Source organism: Copidosoma floridanum, unplaced genomic scaffold, assembly GCF_036245765.1.
Source record: "Copidosoma floridanum isolate Cflo_tuat_1 unplaced genomic scaffold, Cflo_Japanese_pri ptg000006l, whole genome shotgun sequence".
In the NCBI taxonomy this organism is placed as follows: Eukaryota; Metazoa; Arthropoda; class Insecta; order Hymenoptera; family Encyrtidae; genus Copidosoma; species Copidosoma floridanum.
The window spans coordinates 20,728,007-20,749,431 of record NW_028321883.1 but is presented as its reverse complement, the minus strand read 5'-3'; the positions used below and the strand labels follow the sequence as shown (position 1 = coordinate 20,749,431).

Below are 21,425 nucleotides of genomic sequence, written 5' to 3'. Positions count from 1 at the left end.
TTTTTTATCCAGCGACATAATCGTAACGAAATGTATCATTGTTATTATTTGTTTATTAGTTTGTTCTATTACATCAGGTATAGTTCTAATGTTTATTAAGAAAATGAAAAAAAAAAAAAAAAACTTGTTCTGATGAATGAGTAATATTTTTACAGTTTAGTACATGCCGATGAAGATAACTGGATATTTCCCGATGGTTTTCTCATTGGTGCTGCAACATCTGCGTATCAAATAGAAGGAGCTTGGAACACGAGTGGTATCACACAATTATTGCTCGAATTTATGGTTCAATCGGTTAATTCGTACGAATGAAATTATTTGTATTCTAAGATAAAGGGGAAAGTGTTTGGGACCGATTCACGCATGCCGATTCCGGTCGGATCGAAGATGGATCCAATGGAGATGTTGCCGCAGATTCGTTTCACAGATACAAAGAAGACGTACAATTGTTGAAACAATTGGGTGTGAGTGACAATTTCACGTGTCGAATAAACTGTGATCAACAGTTGGTCCTAATAATTATGAATCGTTATTGTGTAGGTGGACTTTTATCGATTTTCGTTAAGCTGGACTCGGATATTACCAACAGGATACGCAAACGTCATAAGCAAAGTTGGAATAAAATATTATCACGATTTGTTGGATGAATTGGAGAAAAACGATATCAAACCGTTCGTAACAATTTATCACTGGGACCATCCGCAATTGTTTCAAGACATGGGCGGTTGGGCCAGTGAGGCCATGGTTGATTTGTTCGGTGATTATGCTAGAGTTGTCTTCAAAGAATACGGTCATCGTGTCAAATTTTTCTTCACGATTAACGAGCCCGACGTGATATGCGAGACCGGTTATTACTTGGGAATCAAAGCCCCAGGTAAGTATGTTTAAGGCGTGGTAACGTAATTTCAGGTCCAGGTTAAATTGTTACCTTTTAGGACTGCAGTTGGGAAGGTACGGGCAGTACGTTTGTGCTCATAATTTGTTGAAAGCTCACGCTCGAGCTTATCACATTTACAACGAGGAATTCCGGGCTCAGCAAAAGGGAAAAATTGGAATTGTCATACAAAGTCATTATTACTACTCAAAGTACGGAAACGATACTGTTTCCGAGGATGTAGCCTGGCAATTTGCATTTGGTAAATACGCACATCCAATATTCTCGAAAGAGGGAGACTATCCCGACAGTATCAAACGAAGAATAGCAGAAAACAGCAAATTTGAAGGTCTGCTACGTTCGAGATTACCAACTTTTTCCCGAGAATGGGTGGATTACATCAAGTAAGTATAGTTTAAATGTACGTAATTAATATGTCATGACAACATTAACTTTACGGCAAATTATACAAGTCACATTTTAAGGGGAACTTCAGACTTTTTAGGCTTTAATCATTATAATTCTTACAACGTGGAGCCTATTCTTGGATCAAATAAGACTATTTACGAAAATGACGATGGCTTAGTGTATACTCATGACCCTAAATGGCCTAAAACGCCTACCTCTTGGCTCAGGGTTTGTACAAAATATTTTTGGTTGAAAACAATAATTAATTAATTTTTAGTTGGTTGTAAATTTTTCATGCTTTTGAAACTCAGAAGTTATGAACTTCGTGAAAAACTGACCAAAATTTTTTTTTTTTAATTCTGTGTAATATTAGTTATAATTTATTCATAGCATGATTTACGAAAACAATATTTATTATTCAAGATCGTACCTTCAGGACTACTGGACAATTTACGAAAAATAAAAGATAATTACGGAGACATCGAAGTGTACATCACCGAAAACGGTATTGCGGATACTGGTGAATTAACAGACACCCAGCGTATGGGATATTTGTATTCATACATGAAAGCAATGCTTACTGCCATAAAAACATTTGGATGTAATGTCAAAGCTTACACAGTTTGGAGCCTATTGGATAACTTTGAGTGGCAAAATGGCTACAAGTAAGTGTTGGTATACAAGTAAAAACATTGAATATTTTTTAAATCAATTATTAACGTACTCGACAAAATTTTTTAGAGAGAGGTATGGTCTGTTTCACGTTGATTTTACCGATGAAAATAGAACGAGAAGTCCAAAAAAATCGGTATCTTGGCTGACTAACGTTATAAAAACTCGAAATCTGCAGCCTCCAATGGATGGTCCGTAGAAAAATCATACGTGTACTATTTTTTAAGAACAAAATAATTAAAATATTCGCCCGTAACTTTCAAACAAGTTTGCATAAATGGTTGTCATGTTTCACGGCGTTTGAAATTCGAAACGCAATAATCGGTTTTGTTTTATTTTAAATTACGATTTTTAAAACACTACGCATTTGTATTATTTATTTTTAAAAAATCATGTAAATGCAAGTTTTTTATTTGCGTTGTATCTTAATACTCGGTTGGTGTTAAAATTAAAAAAGTTTCTTTGGGTTAACTTACTTGTAACCTTTCCTCGAGCTTTTTGTTGACCATTTTCAGAGTTTGGATTTCAACCTCGAGTTTCCGCATCTCGTGTCGCCCTTTGCTCTCGACTTTGTTTTTTTTTCTGCCCCTGGTTTGACCCAAAAAGTCAGTCTTGAGTTTCTGTACCATCGTTTCGGCCTCGGCCAACCGATTTTTCAGAGTAGCTATTTCTCGCCTGTGATTTTCTTCTTTCAAAAGATCAGTCTTCGACTGGCTTAGTGAAGAATCCATCGTTGATCTCGACGGAGACTGAGATAATCTACAATTTGTAAAAAAAAAAAAAAAAAAAAAAGCGTCAACGCTATTGTACTGTTTATTATCTACATTTGCTCAATGCATGACAACTGAATTTAAAAACTTGTAAATAGTACCGACGACTAAATGTACATAAAATTACTGTTATTCTTACGCTTTTTTTAAAGATACTTTAGTATTTTTTACTAAACGAAACACGAGTTTGACCAGAAGTTTATTTTTTACAGGATATTTACTGCCAGGAACATGTAAAAAAATTTCATTTGGTCGCTCCTTTGAAAAATAACCAGAGCGTTGTTTTAAAATTGTAAAGGTCTAGTACGTGGTACGATTTTCCGCCACACCTAATCATTATTGTCAAAACGTCTCACGCGATTGATCAAAAATATTTTCATTGCTAAAAGTAACTTTCAGACACTGGCGATCATAAAGATTCTACAAATGAAAAAAAAGAGGAACCCACCTGGCCTTAAGTTCCGAAACGATGCCCATGAACTTGAGAGCTTCGGCGCCCCTGGCCTCCTTGACCGCCATCTCCATCTCCCGGCGCAAAAGCTTGGAAGCCTTGCGCTCCTCGTGCAGCTCCGACCTCGCGAGCGCCAACTCCTCCCGCAAGCGCCTCGCGCCCTCCTCCAGCCACTGTATGGTCTTCCGGTGCCTCTCGGCCTCGCTCTTGCTCGACTTGCCAGAAAACCTCAAAGCCAATCTCACGCAAGCACCTTTCTGGCTGCTGGCGTTGGCCGAGTCTCGGTCGTCATCGGACGCCGATGATTTCTTCGAACCGATCGATTGTCTCGAGCCGTGGCCAAAGTCCGCCTTGATCGCGGCGTACTCCCACGTCTCCAGGGCCTCGGGGAGGTAATCGGCCCCCGTGGAAAGCACGACCGTGGCCACGCTGGCCCGCGACTCGAATTTCTTCGTGCTCTGGATTTTCTCGCACATGTCGGCCACTATGTTCCGGCACATGCCTATTATCTCCGTCTCGCCCTCCTCCTCGACGGGGCTCCCTTGGAGTATTATTGTGCCTTTCGACTCCGTGGCTACCTGCTCGTCCCTTTCCTCGGTCACGTTACCTGCCGATTCCTCGCTTTCCTCGAATTTTCTTTTTTTCCTCGGGTCGCGATCGGCACCCTCTTCCTCCAGCTCGTGGCTCTGTTTTTGCTTCACCGGCATTTCCGCCATGGCTGTGTCGTCGGCTGGACGATTTCCCGAGTTGGCTCGATTCATCTGATTGGTCGGGGAAAAGTTGCGCTTGTGAATTAATTTTTTTTTTTTTTTTTTTTTTTTTTTATATATCGATCGAAAAGTAATTGTGTGTACCACGAGGGTGGCTTCGGTGGAGGCCATGGTGCCCCGGACGCGCGAAGCGAGTGTCGAAAAAAAGTCGCCGATGAGCGATCTGTTGGCTCCGGGGCTGGTGGCTGGCTCGCCTCTGCGCCGCGATTTCGGGGGCGGTGGTATCACAGTCTCCTGATGGGGTTGCTGCAGCGGCTGGCGGCGCTTCCTCGTCGCGGCCTTCGTATCCGGCCGGGGTGCGGCTCGGCCGTCTTTATGCTCCCCGGTCGTCGTTAATTTCGTCGTCGTTGATGGTAATGGTTTCGTCGAGGTGACGGTGTATCCCGCTCGGAGGCTCATTCTCGTCGTTTCTGAGGTATATAGAACATGTGTGGAAAAAACAAATAACTTTTTTTCTTCTTCCTTTTTCAATCGGAGCCCTTGTGTTTTCATATGTACATTTTTCAAGCAAGATAATTTACATGTGCAATAGTAGTTTTGCTCATTTATCCGCGACTGTTTGTTTGTACAAGCTCAGCTTTGCTACGATTTCTGCCCACGTTGTAGTTTCAATTAGAATCAAAGTTTCATATTTACTAAAATTGATTTAAATTCGTTGTTTCGGAAATTGTTGAAATATTTACTTTTACTAAATTTCGATAGCTAATTTTCCGTAAAGTTAAAAATTCATTTCACTGTCTGCCCCACAATATAATATTTCGCTCGTGTAAGATGCTAAATAACAAAACAGTCGTAATTTACCGACACGAGTTCTGTCACGTCTGTGATCGTTTTGCTTTTATTTTTCTTTACGCAAGATGTGCAGGTCGAGGAAAAGCGAAAAATTAAAAAAAAAAAAAAAAAAAAAAAATCTTTTTTTTAAATTAAAAATAAGAGTGACGCTTCGGCTTTGCCCTCCAGTGCGCTATTTATAGCTTCCGCTTTTTCACGCGTGTCCCATAAGTCACACTTACTCGAGACCACTTCGCATCTTTCTTCCACCTTTCCAAGCCCCTTGAGAGAAAGTCTTGGTAATTCGTGAATATAACGTCAAAATTAAAGCAGCGACATCGTATACATTTATTATTTCTTAAGGGCTTCTAACATCTAATTTTAGAAATTATGTTCTTGGAAACATTAAATTACGACTTGTATAAGCGGCGTGAATTCGAGTAGGTGCCGTCATAACTTTTATACGAACAAATAAAATTTTAATTAAATTGTAGTCATTTTTATTTTTTATTTGCTTTTTCTTAAATTTAGGTAAACTTTTGTCAATAACTTTTTGTATTATGATGGGGTGGATAATTTACGCGTCGTATGCTGTAATGGTCAACGATAATTTTTTCAGCCAAACTTTTTTTTACTTTTTCTTGTTTGCTCTTTGAAAACATTTACGGCAACCATTAAATGCATTATTGTAATAAAAGTTTCGATTAATTTTTCTCAAAATAAAATTTTCATTCTAATGAAATGAAAATAATTTCTGCAAATACCGTATGTGAAACCCGTAAAAGGACTTTGACGTTTCGCGTGATGCGTTATTTTAAACGAGTTTCTATAAATTTCACTTTAAACAGTATTTTCACGTTTAACGTTGATGCTACCCTATGATAAATCGAAAATTTCTTTCATACGATTACGGTTTCCAGCGTGTGCAATTACCCTTTAATATTACATATTATAGAGGCAATGCTCGGATTGTACTCTTCAATTATGTGCAATCATAATCCATGTTATTGATCATTTTTACAGATTTTGATTGATACACATTTTTGTACGAATAAATTTCAAGCGAAATAATGGTTGTACAATCTTAATTTATGGCATTTGTTGGATTGATATATAAAATTTTGTAAAAAATCCTAATGACCAATGTATCAAGTATATTATTCTGCGATTAATGCCAGTACCAAAAAAATAAATCAACGATAGCCCAAAATATTCCGAAAGATCCGAATGATCAAAACAGGATGTGCGGCGAAATTCGAAGGAAATGACATTACTCCCCCGTAAGAAAGACGTTCCACGTATTCCATGCAAATCTCGATTCAAAGAAACTTTTGTGACTCCCCTCCAACTTTTCGTTCCACGCGCTACCCGAGACCCAACAAAACCTTTTTTACCCATACCTCTGTTAACCTTCCTCCCATCGAGTATTTCGCAATCGCTCGTTATGCACTTGCACAAAAGCTCACGAGCGGCTATTGGCTCACTTTCCGTAGAGCACGCACGTATGTACATACGCATTACAAGCGCGTAATACGCGCATTGGAATTTTTGAGTCTCACTTTCGCGCCTTTCAAACACAAAAGGCGGTTTTCGGCGCGAATGGTTTCTCCCTTGACTTACTTTTTTTACATACAATACGATGGTACGGATGAGCTTCCACTATGCAATTGCGATATAAATTTTTTTGTATTTTTGATCAAGTTTGTGTTTGCTTGTCATGAAAATATTTTAAGTGAACTGTCTAAAAATAAACGTTCTTTTTTTTTTCATTGGTAATAATCGTTGGGACCACCAAGTTACGAAAACAACTATGTAAAAATCTTAAAATTACAAATAGTACAACAACAGGTACATATAATCATAATAAATGAAAATTGTTTCATATCTGCATGCTTTCAAACTCGCGTCTACCGTGTAAAGCTTATACTTCTTTTTTTCTCCATTGTCCTTGAGATTGTAATTTCTAATAACTTGTTTAACATCGCGTAACCTGCACTCTCGTGAAAAGTAAAACGCAAAAAAAAAAAAAAAAAAAAAAAAAAAAGTAGAAGAAATCTCCCATCCATTGTTTGAAACAAACGTTTTTCCATCCCCTGCAAAATCGATGCATGCCCTCTCGTGTACATATATATGCACATAGTACCTGTGGACAAGAGTTAGTAGCGCAAGTTTATCATACAATGCGTGCCTATACGTACACCCGACTCCAAACGAGATGCAATGTGTGCACGAGCGTGGGCACGCGAGAAGGTGCTCTCGAACATTGGTCGTGCATGTAAAGGATGTATGTATAATATATCCTCGCGGAAAAACGAGGGGAGACGAGAAAGCCGAGCCGCGAATTTTTTTTTCGTTTCGTCTTTTTCGAGGAACGAGGGACAACGGGGCCGTTGTATCGGTTGCACGTTGTCGTCTCTATTGTCTTTTGAAAGCTTGAAAAATCCGACCATACTGTACCCTTACGTCACATTTTCGAACTGTCGGGGTGTCGGTGATGTATTTTTAGAAGGTAAACACTGCAGCGTGTGCCGATTTTCGAGCGTAACTATACCTTTATATTGTACGTGTAAATACGCCCACGAGCACTTTCGTTAACTAATTGATGCTTTTGGATTTTTACCATTTGGTAAGGCACAATTACAATGTATAATATGCCTATCGAATCGTTAGCAACGTTAGAATTATTGCTCAAATTTTTTTTTTAATAAGAATTAGGATGTATTCATAGTATGTAATAAAAGAGTTATAACAATTACTTTACAACAAAATAACAAAAAAATTTCTCGAAGAATGTATTAACAAAGTTTTTTAAACGTTTTAGAGGACAAACACATAAGTAAAGATGTATTTACAATTAAACAAGTCAATGTGACGAACAAAATTCAGTCGAACACAAACACTCTTGTAAATTCTACTTGCAGGCAGTATAATAAATTGAAGCAGCAAATTGATAAAAAAAAGATCAGAAATAACGAAAGATGTAAGATATCGAAGGTGTCATTAATTTTTCTCAATAATTGTTTAAGATTCAACTAAACTCCTTGGGATTTGCAAGCTGAACTATACATATTTTTTTTTTTTTTTTCGAAATTTCCCTACATTTCGGGGCCAGTTGGTACAAAAATAAAAATACTATTATTAGCCGGCTCTATTTCAAAGTTTGTTGACACAAGGAAAAAAATTAAAAAAAAAAAAAAAAATAGCTTTGCTCTAATTTTGAGAATTAATCCGCGACGACTGAAATACACTTGGTACATAAAACGTAAAAGGAAAATCGATAGTTTATTTTAACTATAGTAATCAACTTTAAGTTTTTAACGCGTAAGTATACGACGACCACCTAAATTAATATTGGCAGATCAAGAGGTGCCATGACGAGGTGCCGGAATCACCTCCAAAAATCGTGCTTTATCTTATTACACGTACTCTCGATAACCTTTAAAGACCCAATCGTGTTAAACAAGATAATGACTCTTGAACCGCTAAAAATAAACATATCTAAAATTGCAACTGAACGAAGGTCAAAGCGCCGGGACACTCTCACGTTCCAACTTGCGGCCCACTTGCGTGAAAAAAAAAAAAAAAAAAAAAAAAAAAAAAAAAAAAGACACGACAAGTCGCAAGCTCCGAGCTTCTCCCTTCCTCTGCCGATGCTTACCGTTTTCGTAAGTACGACGCGCAAAAGCTCTATCGCGCTCTGCTCTCGAGGCCTCTGTAGTAGTATTATACCACACTCGAAATTCGTCTCGTTAAACGGAGGGAAAAAATAAAAAAATGTTCGCGCACATACAAATCGAGGGAGCGATGGATGGGTGGTGGGGGTAAAAATAAAAAGGTGGACTTGGAAAAAAAAAAAACAAAAAATAAAAATGAAAGAAAAATAAATGTAGGGGGATAACGAGTGTACGAATTGTCGCGGCCCCGCGCGTCAGCGGTCGTGTGTCCACCTTGGGAGAGACACCGTCGGTAACTAAGTCAGTCACAGGGACAGGCCCGGCAACCAAGAGCCGCGAGCCAAGCTCGATCGCTCGCTCTCTTCTCTCCTCATCTCTTTGTATACGTATTAAAAACACCCACACACGCACAAGCTTACCCACACATCCTCTCTCTCTCTCCCCATCTCACCCACAAGTTTATATATAATACACGCCCACATCCATTTCGATGCTCACCCGTGCACTAAAAAGCCACTTGCACACACGTGCAATTTATTACCCGAGCAGTAGAGTGTGCGTGACCGAGTGAAGCTACGGAGTGGAGGGCTTTGCCAATTGTGTGCTTGCAGGCCGACGTTTTTCGTTCGTTCATTGATACGAATTACGGCCGAGGTAATGACACGACTGGGGAAGCACATACACGTGTATAACGCGTACGAAATAGAGGGAACTCGTTCTCGGTGATATACCGTATTTACGGTGAAAGGTATAGTTACTTTGTGCCATGTGGATGAAGGATATATTACATATACGTACAATTTGGAGCTCCGATGATTGATGGCACGTGTCTCTTTTTTATCGTATAGTTATTGCACAAGTCCCCCCCGCCCCCGAATTTTCCGTGATCTAAAAACTATGTAGGATGGACTTATTTTGGCTGTTGCCGAGGGAATCATGGGAAAATAAAAGAGCGCCCGTAGGGGAGTGCGTGCGAGCGAGCGCGTCGTGTATCGAGGAAGTTAAAAAGTATCGAGTTACGTTTGACGTTTGCGGTGCAGAAAACGCAAAAAGTATAGCCTTTGCGAAGCCGCGTAATATGTTTATTTACTTACTATGGGATGGCTCTACTATAATTGTGGTTTCTCAAGGACATTCATGTCTCGAAAATGAGCCAAAAACCTTGGATTAATCGCTCGTCGTTAGACGACCCTCGAACACTGTCTGTGCAGTATTTTGATGCTACAGCGCTTTAAATCGCGGTAATGAAATATCGCGCGACGATTTTAAAAAGATCCAAGCGAATCAAACAAAATTGTTTTTCACGATTTTTTACCAGGTTTTATTTTCACATAATACTTCTGACTTGGGTATAATTATTCCAAACAATAAATGCCCGTAAAACTGATGGGTAAACAAGTTTCTAGAAAATTTCAATTACAATTATACGACTTATTCGTTTGAGCATATCATTCAGATGGTACGAAAAGATTTCTTTTTTTGTTTTTTTTGTTTTTAGTAGAATTATATCATCTGTTATGTTTAGTTAATAAAATTAATTCGCAACCAATGCACACCCTATGTAACAGAGTAAAGTATAGAATAGACTTTTACTGATCGATCATATAAAAAAGAAGCCATTGACAGCTTTGTTATTGATGTCACATCAAGCTCAAATCATTTACCCACTCTTTGAAAAAAAAAGTGTACGGATAGATGTAATTTATCATCAAAACCTCCACATTATTCGTTGAGTAATCAAAGAAAAAGTTTTGTAATGGAAAAAAAAAGGGAAACAAAGCAAAAATATACTACTATAGTCAAATTTAATGTTTGGTATGCTTATAATCACTTATCAATAAAAAAAACTGGTTTACCCAGTTTATGTTCCACAACTCCTTAATGATGCAAAAATGTCTCCTTCAGGCAAATGCCACTACACCTAACGGAAAAAATCGTTTAAACATACGTATTTTTTTGTCCATGCAGATAACTTTCAATATTAAAAATATTTTCTTACAAAAATGTTCTTATGTAAATAATAGATTTCTGGTGTAACCAAGTGCGCCTTGGGCAAATCCATCGGAAGACAAAAATTTTTGCATCTTTAAGTCTTGTCTTCGTTTCGTGCAGCCACTCTAGCGTGCGTTTAATGTGTGCACGGTATACGGTTGAATGCCCAAGGGAGCTTTATAAACTTTTCAAAGCGGTCCTACCCTTTACGACTGCTGTTCTTTGTCCAATTTTCTTTTTCGGCCTTTTCCTCGACGCGGTGGGGTACATACAATCATCCATCCCTCGAAATCGCGATAAAACATGCCATCATCGCGTAAATAATAAGTACGTGAGTCTACATACGATAAATTTCAATACGGGCACTTGTCGATGTACAAACACCGCGAAGGTTACCTTCTCATATATGGATATGAAATTGTTTCAACCTGAGGATGTACATTTGGTCATCTCTGTATACAATACTGTATGTGTATATATCGTCTTGAACGAAAAAAAAATAAAAAAGTACGAACTAGGGAGGATGTCGTGACTTCTCATTCGAATAGAAAAAAAAAAAAAAAAAAAAAAAAAAAAAAAAAAAAAAAAAAAAAAAGACAGGCGATTCCACCCGTAACTTGTGTATAGATCCCACAGAGACAACCATCGACCCTTCAAAAGGAACACAGTCCAAAAGAAGCGATCATCGACTCGCCCGACCCTCCGGCAGCTCGCTTCGCCCGAACATCCATACACATCACACGGTCCCTCAAGACGACCAAAGGCATCGCCCACCCCCCGAGAAAAAGATGCAGCCCCAACCGTCCACCCTCACCCCGCGTCCCACATCCTCTTGTGTATACACGCAACGTACATGTACACACGAGACGTAAACACACCCCCACCTGTATACGTATATACAGTTGGACGGGGGAGGGGGCGCGACCCACAACACGTGCGCGAAAAGTTTATCGATCGTCGGCGTTTCCCCACTGTGCGGCGTTACCACCGCCAACCAACCACCCCCCAGGAGAAGGAGGACGAGGAAACGAGCCCATAGTGGCAGTGCTCGAGCGTCGTCAAAGCGGCTCTGACGCGACTACGAGGACACTCTCTCTCTCTCATTCCTGTTCTTTTGTTTTGATGTGCAATTGCTTTTTTTTTCGTTTGCACGCGCGCGCGAGTGCCTATACTTTATGGTCAAACATCACATTGTGCGCGAATCAGGAGGCAAGGTACTTGTCACCAAGCACCCCAAGATCGGCTACACATAGGGGTAAGACGTGTATACTTGTTATAAGCGAATAGCTGCGCGGGGGGTGGGGGTGAGATGCTGCGCGCGCGCGCTCGTTCGGGGTGCATGTGTACCGTGGGGGGGTCATTGTGACATCGGGTGCATGTTTATCATCTGCCTCCGTGCGAGCTTCTCTTTTGGCGTGTACTTGTTTTTGGGTGAAAAAAAGTAGCTGGCCAAAGGGGGAGGGGGGTGAAAATTGGTTTTGACGCAATGATTCGTTGGAGACAAGAAAGATATAATGTACCCAATAGCTACCCTTCCCGTATAGAAGATTCTCGCAAATGCAAGGGGCATTGACGTTGTACTCATATGTATACAACAAGGAGGGGAAGCACTGGAAGAACGAAAATGCGAGTGAGGTGTGTATATAATACGACATCGCGTTCACGTGAAATTCAATTGCGTCCCTTCTTTTGTTTCTGCTCGGTGGGCTTTTTTCCACGACCGTCGCAGGGGGCTGTTTCGCATCGGACCCTCGTTAGGGCTGTCGTGGAGCGTTTTTTTTTTTTTTTTTCCTACCCCTTGGAGAAAAGCTTATACTACGTTTCGAAATATTTTGGATGATTTTTCGCGTCGATTCGATCGCTGGACCGTGATGTAAGTAATGGGAGCTTCTATGTAAATAAAAGTCTTGTTTCGTACCTCTTTTTTATGAGCAAAACAAAAAATGCCTTTGTCTATGTATTATTTGTACCCTTCGCTCGTGCGAAAGTTGCCGGGGACTTTGTTTCAAGCCCCCCGAGTAGTTACCGATGGTACTTTTAGTAGCTTTATTTTACGTCTCGGCGATCGATAGTTTTGAAATTTCGCAACCGACATACTCGCGTGTGAGTAGCTTTTTTAAAAGGCTCCAAAAAACTTTGCATGGCAAAAAAAAGTACAGGTGAGTTTAAAACATAAAAAAAAAGAAAAAAAATATGTGACGAGATAATCCAATATGATCACTGTGATGTATTATTTTAAAATGACATCTTTTATACTTTGCACATGCGTTTGATATTCATTCGAATCGCAACTTCGGCTTCGCAACTATGAAAATACGATGATAAAAAAAAAAAAAGAGGAAGAGAAAAAAGGGCAATTTTTATCAGGGGATCGCTCTAATCTTTTCTCGAGCAATCGGTCGCTGTGTGGGTGTACGGGCTTTTTTCCCGCAAGACCGTAAATCACTCCAACGGTCTAAATATTCACCGATACCGAAACGTCAGCCAGAAAATTTACGTTCGTTTACCAAAATGACGCATTTTATGGAATTTCACGTGTCGAATCGGGGTGTAATACATTTGAAAAATCGATTCAAAGTGTATAATATTATGTATTCAGATTTTTCGATGAAAAGTGTATAAATTATTTTATACATCCCTCGATAAACGAGGCGAAAATCCGTCGCACCATATTCGCTTCGTACTACTTAAAGTATATGACATACATGTTTTATTGAACATGTAGATCAATTATTATATATAGGTGCTTTTAATCTAAAATACATACATGTAAATTGAATTGTAATATTAAAAAATCACTCGTTTAATTTACCATCGTAATTCAAACTCACGTCTCGTAATGGATTAGTTTAAAATCACGTTCTCCTCAAACGACTTTAAATCAAAAAACCGATTTTGGATACATCGATCGAACTATTTTCCAATCACAAACCATGTAATTTCTTGCACAGCTATACCCATAGGAAAACTCAAAAATTCGAGCAAAAATGTTGAAAAAAAAAAAAAAAAAAAATTGTTCGGTGACCCGCTTTCACCCTCATTTTTCTTCTCTTTCAATCCTATTTTTCAACCCCGAGCTTTTTAGAGATGATTTCTTCATTACCCAATACCTTTGATGTTAAGAAACTTCTCTCGAGTATCGATTGAATACTTCTCTGCATATATTTTTCATCGATAATTCATTTGAGCCTTTTGTTGTCTTTCCTCAATAACTTTGTACTGTTTTTATTCAAAAATCATGATATAGAGTGTAATTGTGCTGCTAATCAACTGTACAGAGTTTCATTGCATGACTTTACTGTATTTACTAATCGATACGATGTAAAAATAAAACTTTTATCACAAATTAATAAATTACTAATAAAATGTTAACGCGATGTGGATCATGATGGGGATAAATTCCGTGGTATGACCGGGTGAAGGGTACTTATAAGTATAGTAAAACCGTTGCATAAATTTTTAAGGCGACTCTACAGCCATTAGAGTCACAATAGTCATGAACTTGGTGTAAGCCTTTGCCTTGAACTTGCCTGTTTGAGATCAATAAAAATAAACGCTACCTTTTGTCTTTGAAATTAAATTTTTTCCATAACATTAAACACCAAAAACAATTAATCACAGTTTGTAATTTATTTAACCACACGAATGACACCGTACAAACAAAACTTTGTCTCAGACTCCTCTCTGCCCGGGAATGAAATTTCAAAGCTCGGCAAGTGCACACCGGTCGATGTGGACGCGGGAAAAATAGTCGGAACCCAATAAAATGCGAAACACTCGCACCCACGCCATCGCATCGCTATCTTTTATATATAAATTCAATTGTCCCTCTCTCTCTCTCCACTTCGTTTCTCCCGGTGCCATTAGTCCTCCCCGATATACCCGCGCGAGCCGATCATACCAGCGCAACGGAGCATTCATCGCCAAAGCAGTGGTGGCTTTTCCGTTCGATCGGCCGATCGTATAGCCGATAATCGCTCCGATAATTTTACTCGATGCAATTTCATTGCTTTGCAAACGAAAATAAAAAATCTCGACGAAGGTGGCGCAAGATTTTACGCTTCGCCCTTTTCCGTGCATATTTATATGGTTGTGCGGGTAATGTTTTCAACCGAGAGAAGACGCGCGTAACTGGGTTACACACAATTATTTGCAGAGGACAGCCAGGCAACCGTGAATTCGCTACAGTGACGGTGTTTTATATATATGTATATATATATATGTGTGTGTGTACACGGACAAGGGGAAAAACAAAGGGGAGACACGAAAGGGTGAGTTTAGCTAGTTTGACGGGCAAACAGAGTACACCAACATATTATGTATAACTTTCGGATGGACGCGTCTGTCTGTATACCATGGAGTGTTTGGTTTACTTTGCCGACGAGGTGATGTTTGAAGGCTTGAAGAAAAAAAAATGAAGCTCTCGAGTTGCATCACAATAAAACGATTACGAGAGACTATACATATATATGTGTATATGTATAAGCTCGTCGAGTATATTACGTAAGGACAATGAGAAAAGGAGCGGAGGTGCGTGATGCGAGGCGAGGAGAGAATCATTGTATGTGGAGGAAGGAGGAGCTTGAACGCGAGAGTCTTTTCTCAGTCGAGTCTCCAATGCGCGGTGTGTCTATGTAATCACTTTGGAGCTTTTTTTTTTTTTTTCTTTCAGCTATGCGTTTTAGCGAGGGAGCTTTGAAGTTTTGGTGCTTCTGTCGTTTCTTGCGAATGTAGTTGCTGTGAGTACGTGCATGTGTATTTTGTTTTTTTTGTTTTTTTTTTGTTTTTTTGTTTTGTGACTTTGAGTTGATTGCGCGTATAATTGTACTCGTTGCATGGGGCATCTGTTTGCTTTCGTGACTTGTCAAGGATTCGTAAGTACCGTAAAGAGTATAAACAAGCTATGGTAATGTTATTCGATTGTAACTAAAATATCTAAAATTGTGTTTTTTTTTTGTTTTTTTTTTTAACACGTTAAACCGTAAAAACAATTTCTTTTTGAAAAGACTGGTAAAAAAAAAAAAAAAAAAAAACAACTTTGATGTTTGTTCACACCGGGATAATAAACTGTATACCTTTGATTTAAAAAAACTGCAGAGTATTTTACAAGTCAGTACTTTCAAGATCACTCGTGCCTTTTATAGGCGTATCTAATCATTTTGTCATTGGTGTTCTCTATGTAGCGCGCTCCCCATCACGCGGCCTTCCGGTACTCATCGTTTTATTATTATTACCTATTTTAGAAGCAAAAAAATTTCCTTGGGCGTTGTTACGTGTTAATCGCACTTTTATTTAGCATAACTGATACCAAGGAATTTACACTCCTTTTCTCTGTTTACGGTGGTCCGAGAGAGCATTATTTATACCCCAAAGGCTTCCGTATCATACCTCCGTTCCTCTACCATCCGTCCAATACACGGATTGGACATATTGTGGTAAGAGGCTAATCTAATCCTGCAAATGCCCAAACCAATGGTTCAACCGATATTAAAAGAAAACGATGTGTCTCAAATGATCGAAATTACCACTCGCTTGTTTTTAACCTGTAATAAAGTGTCACATATTTGTTTTTTTTTTTTTCACATAGGTACTTATCACGATTACTTGGGTGTTGTTTGCCCCGACGTTTTTAGGGTAAAAAAAAAGGACCTTCGTATGAAAAAATTAGATCCTTCACCCCCGAATATTGTAAACATGTCATCCCTAACTTATTTTTGTTTTTGTTTACAGCCATAGACGAGCTCCAAAGCGTCACTCGGTCTCACGTGTAATCTGTCATTCATCATGGCCATCAACGAACTTGGAAAAAAAAAAGAAAAAAAAAGGAAGCGACACTGGGCCTATACGTAGGCAAAAATGAGAATGACGTCGTCGCGAGTACGGAGAACAATAGACGAGCGATTAAGAGCTCCGGTGTATTATATACCTTTCGGTAAGTATATTATACATTAGACACCGTCGCTCGGCATCATCGATTTTTCCCTTCCGGCATGTGTACACACCTACATCAAACGTGTCCGTACGAGCTATACCGAAATAAAGAAAAGAGGACAATTCACACCGCGTGCCAGCCGGTAGTTTCAATTTCATTTGTTCGGAGCTATAATAAGTATATCATAAGTGCCGCGTACTTCGAGTTTGATCGTTCGATAAGTCCGCCTATATGTACGGGTGTGTATATACCAACAGTGCCGATGCCACTTTTTCGATCTAATTCGGTCGATTACGCTTTAGAGTGCTTATTGTGTTTGCCGAGGAGCGGGTGATCGTGGGTGCTTGCTCGTGACTTTTATTTTTTGCCGACGTGTTTACCTACACCCCGTGATTATTAGGGTGGCCGATCCTACACTGTGTATCGGTGGGCGCAGCGGTTGACGTCAGCGTCTGGTTAAGTGCGTAGGCACGACCCTTGTGATTGTTTACTGGTGACTTTGTTTAACGACAAAGTGTGTAAACCGTGTGGGGTTTCGTGATGGAATTTTTCGCGAAAAGACATAAAGTGTCGGTGGTGGGAAAGATGAAGATTTTTGTGCGTTTACTCAATGTGGGGTAGAATTTAAAAAAAAAAAAATGAGTGACGAATAAGGGGTTTCCTGCAAAAGTGCCATGTGACATTAAATAACGACCCCATCTAACTTGCAACGTTGAAAAGTTGGGTGATCCTGGAAGCTGTCTGTTGAAAAGGAAGAAGACAAGTGTAGCTTTTTGCAGAAATTATTTTGCGAGTGTTGCGTAGGGGGAGGAGGAAAAGCAATAATCGACAGGCGCTAGTGGGGGAGAAAAAAAAAAAGAAAAGAGCAGTATGTCGGAGACGGAGGCGAAGCCGGCGGCGCCGCCGACGCACGTGACGATCCAGCCGCCACCGATACTGCAAGTGGCCTCGCGAATGCTGCGCTCCCCCAGCCACGAGAGCGTCACAACTGACCTGTCGCTGTTTAGCGTCTCGTCGATCGCCAGCGACGCAAAGAGCGCTAATCGGCTGGCTTCGTTCAAGTCCTACAGTGATGTGCACCTGTCGGGGCGAGGACCCTCGCCGAACCCCGAGTCTAGGCTGCAGGTTCAGGGCAACAGGTGAGTCGGAAAGTTTGCCTTTTTTTTTTTTTTTTTTTTTTTTTTTTTTTTTTTGAAACATTGTTAGGTTTTTTAAACGGTGGGGTTTGACGATCACTGCAACTATGTATAAGGTGGACTAGCTGACTTTGACGAAAAGTAATTTTAGCTGGAATAATGAAAATCAAAAGTAAAAAAAGTTGTTGAAAGTATTGCAACGGTTAATTATTCACAGGGTAAAATGTAAGATTTTGTTCGTATCAATTTAATGGAGGGAAAATAATACATTGTACCGCATGCAGTTGTATCGATTATTTGTTGTACTAGAAAACCACGAAACACGCGGAATTTAAAATATGCTCGTTCTCTTTTTCCACGAGCTGATAAGTTACATCAATATCTCGTTTGGATGAATATTCTATTAAAAACAAATATTTTTAACAATATGAAAATGGCACTATAGTTTAAAAACTATAATTTGCAAGTAAATTTTTTTTTGGCGTGTTAAAGTTGTATAAAGTTATGGAATGAAGTACGAATAGTGCAGAAATAAAGCTATAGTACTTGATAAAAATACAAAGATGAAAAAGAATAAGGGAAAAGCTTTGGTACAGTAGAGCTTACGTTTTAAAGCTGAAAAACAATTTCGTTACTTGTATCACAGTGATCTCTTAGTTGTTTGAGTTAAACAATATTTTTCATTAATGATTTAAAAAACAATTGCGTTTATTATAACTGATACTATAAAATTGAAAAAAAAAATCACACGTATTACATCATCTAAAATCATTGTTAGTAAAAAAGCAGAATCTTGGTAGTTACTCGTTGATGTCATCAATTAAAATTGCGTTGAGCAAGCAGTTCGATAAATTTACCTTCGACTATAAAAGCACACACACACACACACACACATACTGTAACTTACAGCCCGTAAAATGTACGCGTCACGCTCTGATTGTTCAACGTAATATGACCAAACTACTCGCGACCGAATTGGAAATTCATTAGGTGTGCATGCACTGAATATTCTTCTACAACCAGTAAAACTGGTGAAACCAGTAAAAAAAATTAAACTTTTTTTATTACTCGCTATAATTTATAGTAAAAAGTTTTATCGGTTTTGTTGTTCACATCTGAAAGTTATTTGCTACAAGTAGAGCAGTTTTGCCGGGAAAATAAGTTTTAGAACGAAATTAGCTCGAGCAAGCGCACGGAATTCTGATTAGACTTGTTTCTTTTTAATGAAGAAAATAACCAAGTTACTCATGAAAGATCATTTTTTTTATTGACTTATGTTGATAAACTGCATTCAAAATGACAATTGTTTTTTTTTTTAAATGTCGAGATCCGATCTGATTGCAATAAAATTTTCTACATGTATATAGAGAGAAGAATTATCTTTATTCCAAGTTGAAAAAAGATACTACTTTAATCATTGGTAGTTTTTTTTTTAATCCGACAAGTAAGTCCTTTCAAACAAATTTTTTGCCTAATTGAGGGATAACTATTTTTCATAGACATAATGATTCCTTACCAAGAAAAAAAAAAAAAAAAAAAAAAATTATTATTTATTCAACCACCCAACAGATAAGTGTGGAAAATAAGAAATAAAATAAATGAGCCTTTACTTTAGAGAAATAGTTTTTTTTTTTTTTTTTTTATATTCACAATTGAGTTTTACTTTTAAATTATTATACCTTTCATAAAATTAATTTTCGAAATAATGCTTTTTTCACAAAAGTATCAAAGTTATAAATATTTTTTTTACCCTACCCGGCAACAGATAGGATGGTAGAAAAAGTACAAAAATGTATTGTAAGGTCAATAACAATTGATAACAATCTTAAATCTTAATTACAGTACTCGTTATGAATTTTCAATGATACCCAGTTACAATCGTAGACGTAATTATCGATTGAAATCTAAATTTTTTTTTTTTTTTTTTTTGCAAAATACGCAATCGATAACTATTGTAATGAAAGTGTCAGTTTTACAACGTCAACAAATCTAATTTAATTTTGATGTATGAAAAAAAAGTGTATACATCATAGCTGACGTTGTATAAAAAAAGAAACAGTAAAGCGACTGTATAATCGCTCTCTCACTCCACCATCTACTTTTTGGCAATAACTTTTCTATACGATTGCACCGTTTTCTCGACTCATCGAAAGCTTTAATAAAAAACACAATAAAGAGTGAAAAATAAAAATCGTCAGAGCAATTACACATAAATTATATACTTATATGCAAGCTATAAACTTGTTTGTAAGCCAATGGTGATATCTAAACAGGCCAGCCGACATACCGGAGATCCTCTGGTTCGAGGAGGAGACCGAGCTGATCCGCAGCTGCGGCGCCCTGTCCTCGGCCCTGGGCCTCCAGAAGAGCTTCAGCACCTCGGACGTGTCCCAACTGCCGAGCCCCGAGGCCATGGACGGCCGGGCCACCCTACGCTCCGCGGTCTCGTCCCACGGGCTCGACCTCGCCCACCGCAACGGCTTCCTCCTGGAACAGGCGCGCCTCGACCACGCGTCCCGCTCCTGCAGCACCTGGGTCGCGGTCGGCGACATCCCCACCACCTCCCAACTGCCCAGTCCCCACGGCGGCACCACCAGGGAACTGCACCCCCCCGCCCAACAGCCCGCCTCCCTGGTGATGCTCAACCCGCCCGTCGTGCCCTTCACCGCCGCCGATCTCGTCAGGTCGGTCAACAAAAAGGTCCGCCAGAGCTACATTAGGCGCAGGTACGACCATCGCAAACTCTTCTTCTCCCATTTTTTTTTTTTTTTTTTTTCCTTCTTTTTCACACCTAGCTCAACCCATACCAAAGGAAGCTTGAAAAATCTCTTTTACGAGTACCGAGGGGCTGCGCGCTCTGGGGCCTTTTTTTAATCACTCGCAGCCCCTTGAAAAACACACAACCAACCATATACATACGTATAATAAACGACCGAAACATTGGTGTACCGTTACAATGTAACCGATGAAAGGCCTTTTCGAGCATTGGTGTACATAATATGTGTTGTGAAACCGTGTGTATATACATATATGTATAACAAAATGGGATTCCTGGGTGACTTTTGAGGAGTCAAAGTGAAAACGATATGTCATTGCAGGTTACTGACGACGTACCGAGCGCTGGAGCGGCTGTCGCAGAGCGAATTCAACCTGGACCGACTGGAAGCGGCGGCGTCGGCCGCGACGCAGGCGGGCGGCGGTGGACTCACCCTGGCGGTGCCGTCAGCGGCGGCGGCTGCACTGGCCTCGAGCGGCGTGCCGGCAGGGGCGGCCCTTTTGCAGCCGGGACGGAAACCCGGGCGGAACGACCACGCGCTGACGGTCAAGGACGTGGAGCGCGAGAGGGGCAAGCAGTTGTCCAAGTACGAGAGGAACATGATGATATTCAATTGGCTGCACACCTTGGACGACACCCAAGTGGCCGAGGCCGCGCTCGCCCAATAGTGCCATAATCGGACTTTGATGTGGGGGTTTACTTGGATCGAATGTTGACGTGGGTGCTTTTTGTGTGTGGCGAATGTTTTTTTCTTTTTTTTTTTTTTTTTTCTCCCTGTATTGACTGTGGAATGTAGATAGAATTGATTTAGCATTCGGTATATCGGGTGGTGGTAGGATTGCAAATTTATGCGACTATCTGTATGGGATCGGTACAAACACGTGAGATCGTTTCTTCCAACTTTTCCTTTGCAACCCTTTTCGAACGACGCGGTTGTATTTATCAAGTTGGATATAAATGAGGAGCTGTGCCATGTTGCCATTTTGGTACTTTTCATCTCAACGGATAATCATGTTTTTTTTTTTTTTTTTTCTGGATAGTCATTAAAATTCAAGTAAAAAGTTTACCGCAAACTGTTGCAAAGCACGTATGTAATAATAATAATAATAATAATAATCATAATAATAATAATCATCATAATAATAATAACGATATATTGAGAAACATGAAAAATCTTCCAACAAGCTTTACGATTATAA

At 39.4% G+C, this 21,425-nt stretch overlaps 3 protein-coding genes across 3 annotated transcripts in view; 2 read left to right on the top strand and 1 right to left on the bottom strand.

Moving 5' to 3' along the window:
• The window catches only part of LOC106639460 (uncharacterized), a 79,496-nt gene extending 70,922 nt beyond the window's left edge, over positions 1-8,574 (bottom strand). The window contains exons 1-4 of the mRNA XM_089598241.1: positions 8,375-8,574; positions 4,030-4,355; positions 3,173-3,936; positions 2,431-2,713 (exon numbers count right to left, since the gene is read on the bottom strand). Coding sequence (XP_089454367.1) covers positions 2,431-2,713; positions 3,173-3,936; positions 4,030-4,344 — 1,362 coding nt within the window. The 5' untranslated portion in view covers positions 4,345-4,355; positions 8,375-8,574. The remainder of the gene's footprint in view (positions 1-2,430; positions 2,714-3,172; positions 3,937-4,029; positions 4,356-8,374) is intronic.
• On the top strand, positions 6-2,627 carry LOC106639459 (myrosinase 1-like). The gene is made up of 8 exons (XM_014353089.2): positions 6-77; positions 156-256; positions 331-464; positions 541-874; positions 936-1,278; positions 1,360-1,510; positions 1,706-1,947; positions 2,024-2,627. Exons 1-8 carry the CDS (start codon positions 31-33, stop codon positions 2,151-2,153), a joined length of 1,482 nt encoding a protein of 493 aa, XP_014208575.2. The 5' UTR covers positions 6-30; the 3' UTR covers positions 2,154-2,627.
• An 8,606-nt stretch (positions 8,575-17,180) lies between the features above and the next one.
• On the top strand, positions 17,181-20,908 carry LOC106639437 (uncharacterized). Its single transcript, XM_014353049.3, has 3 exons — positions 17,181-17,453; positions 19,724-20,176; positions 20,549-20,908. Exons 1-3 carry the CDS (start codon positions 17,185-17,187, stop codon positions 20,892-20,894), a joined length of 1,068 nt encoding a protein of 355 aa, XP_014208535.2. The 5' UTR covers positions 17,181-17,184; the 3' UTR covers positions 20,895-20,908.
• Positions 20,909-21,425: the final 517 nt, after the last annotated feature.

Bases quoted from the DNA above. Each gene is read 5' to 3' on its own strand.
- LOC106639437 (XM_014353049.3), top strand. From the start codon at position 17,185: ATGTCGGAGACGGAGGCGAAGCCGGCGGCGCCGCCGACGCACGTGACG. The intron at 17,454-19,723 runs GTGAGTCGGAAA...ATATCTAAACAG, and splicing joins CTGCAGGTTCAGGGCAACAG to GCCAGCCGACATACCGGAGA. The intron at 20,177-20,548 runs GTACGACCATCG...ATGTCATTGCAG, and splicing joins CAGAGCTACATTAGGCGCAG to GTTACTGACGACGTACCGAG.
- LOC106639459 (XM_014353089.2), top strand. From the start codon at position 31: ATGTATCATTGTTATTATTTGTTTATTAGTTTGTTCTATTACATCAG. The intron at 78-155 runs GTATAGTTCTAA...ATATTTTTACAG, and splicing joins AGTTTGTTCTATTACATCAG to TTTAGTACATGCCGATGAAG. The intron at 1,948-2,023 runs GTAAGTGTTGGT...AAAATTTTTTAG, and splicing joins GAGTGGCAAAATGGCTACAA to AGAGAGGTATGGTCTGTTTC.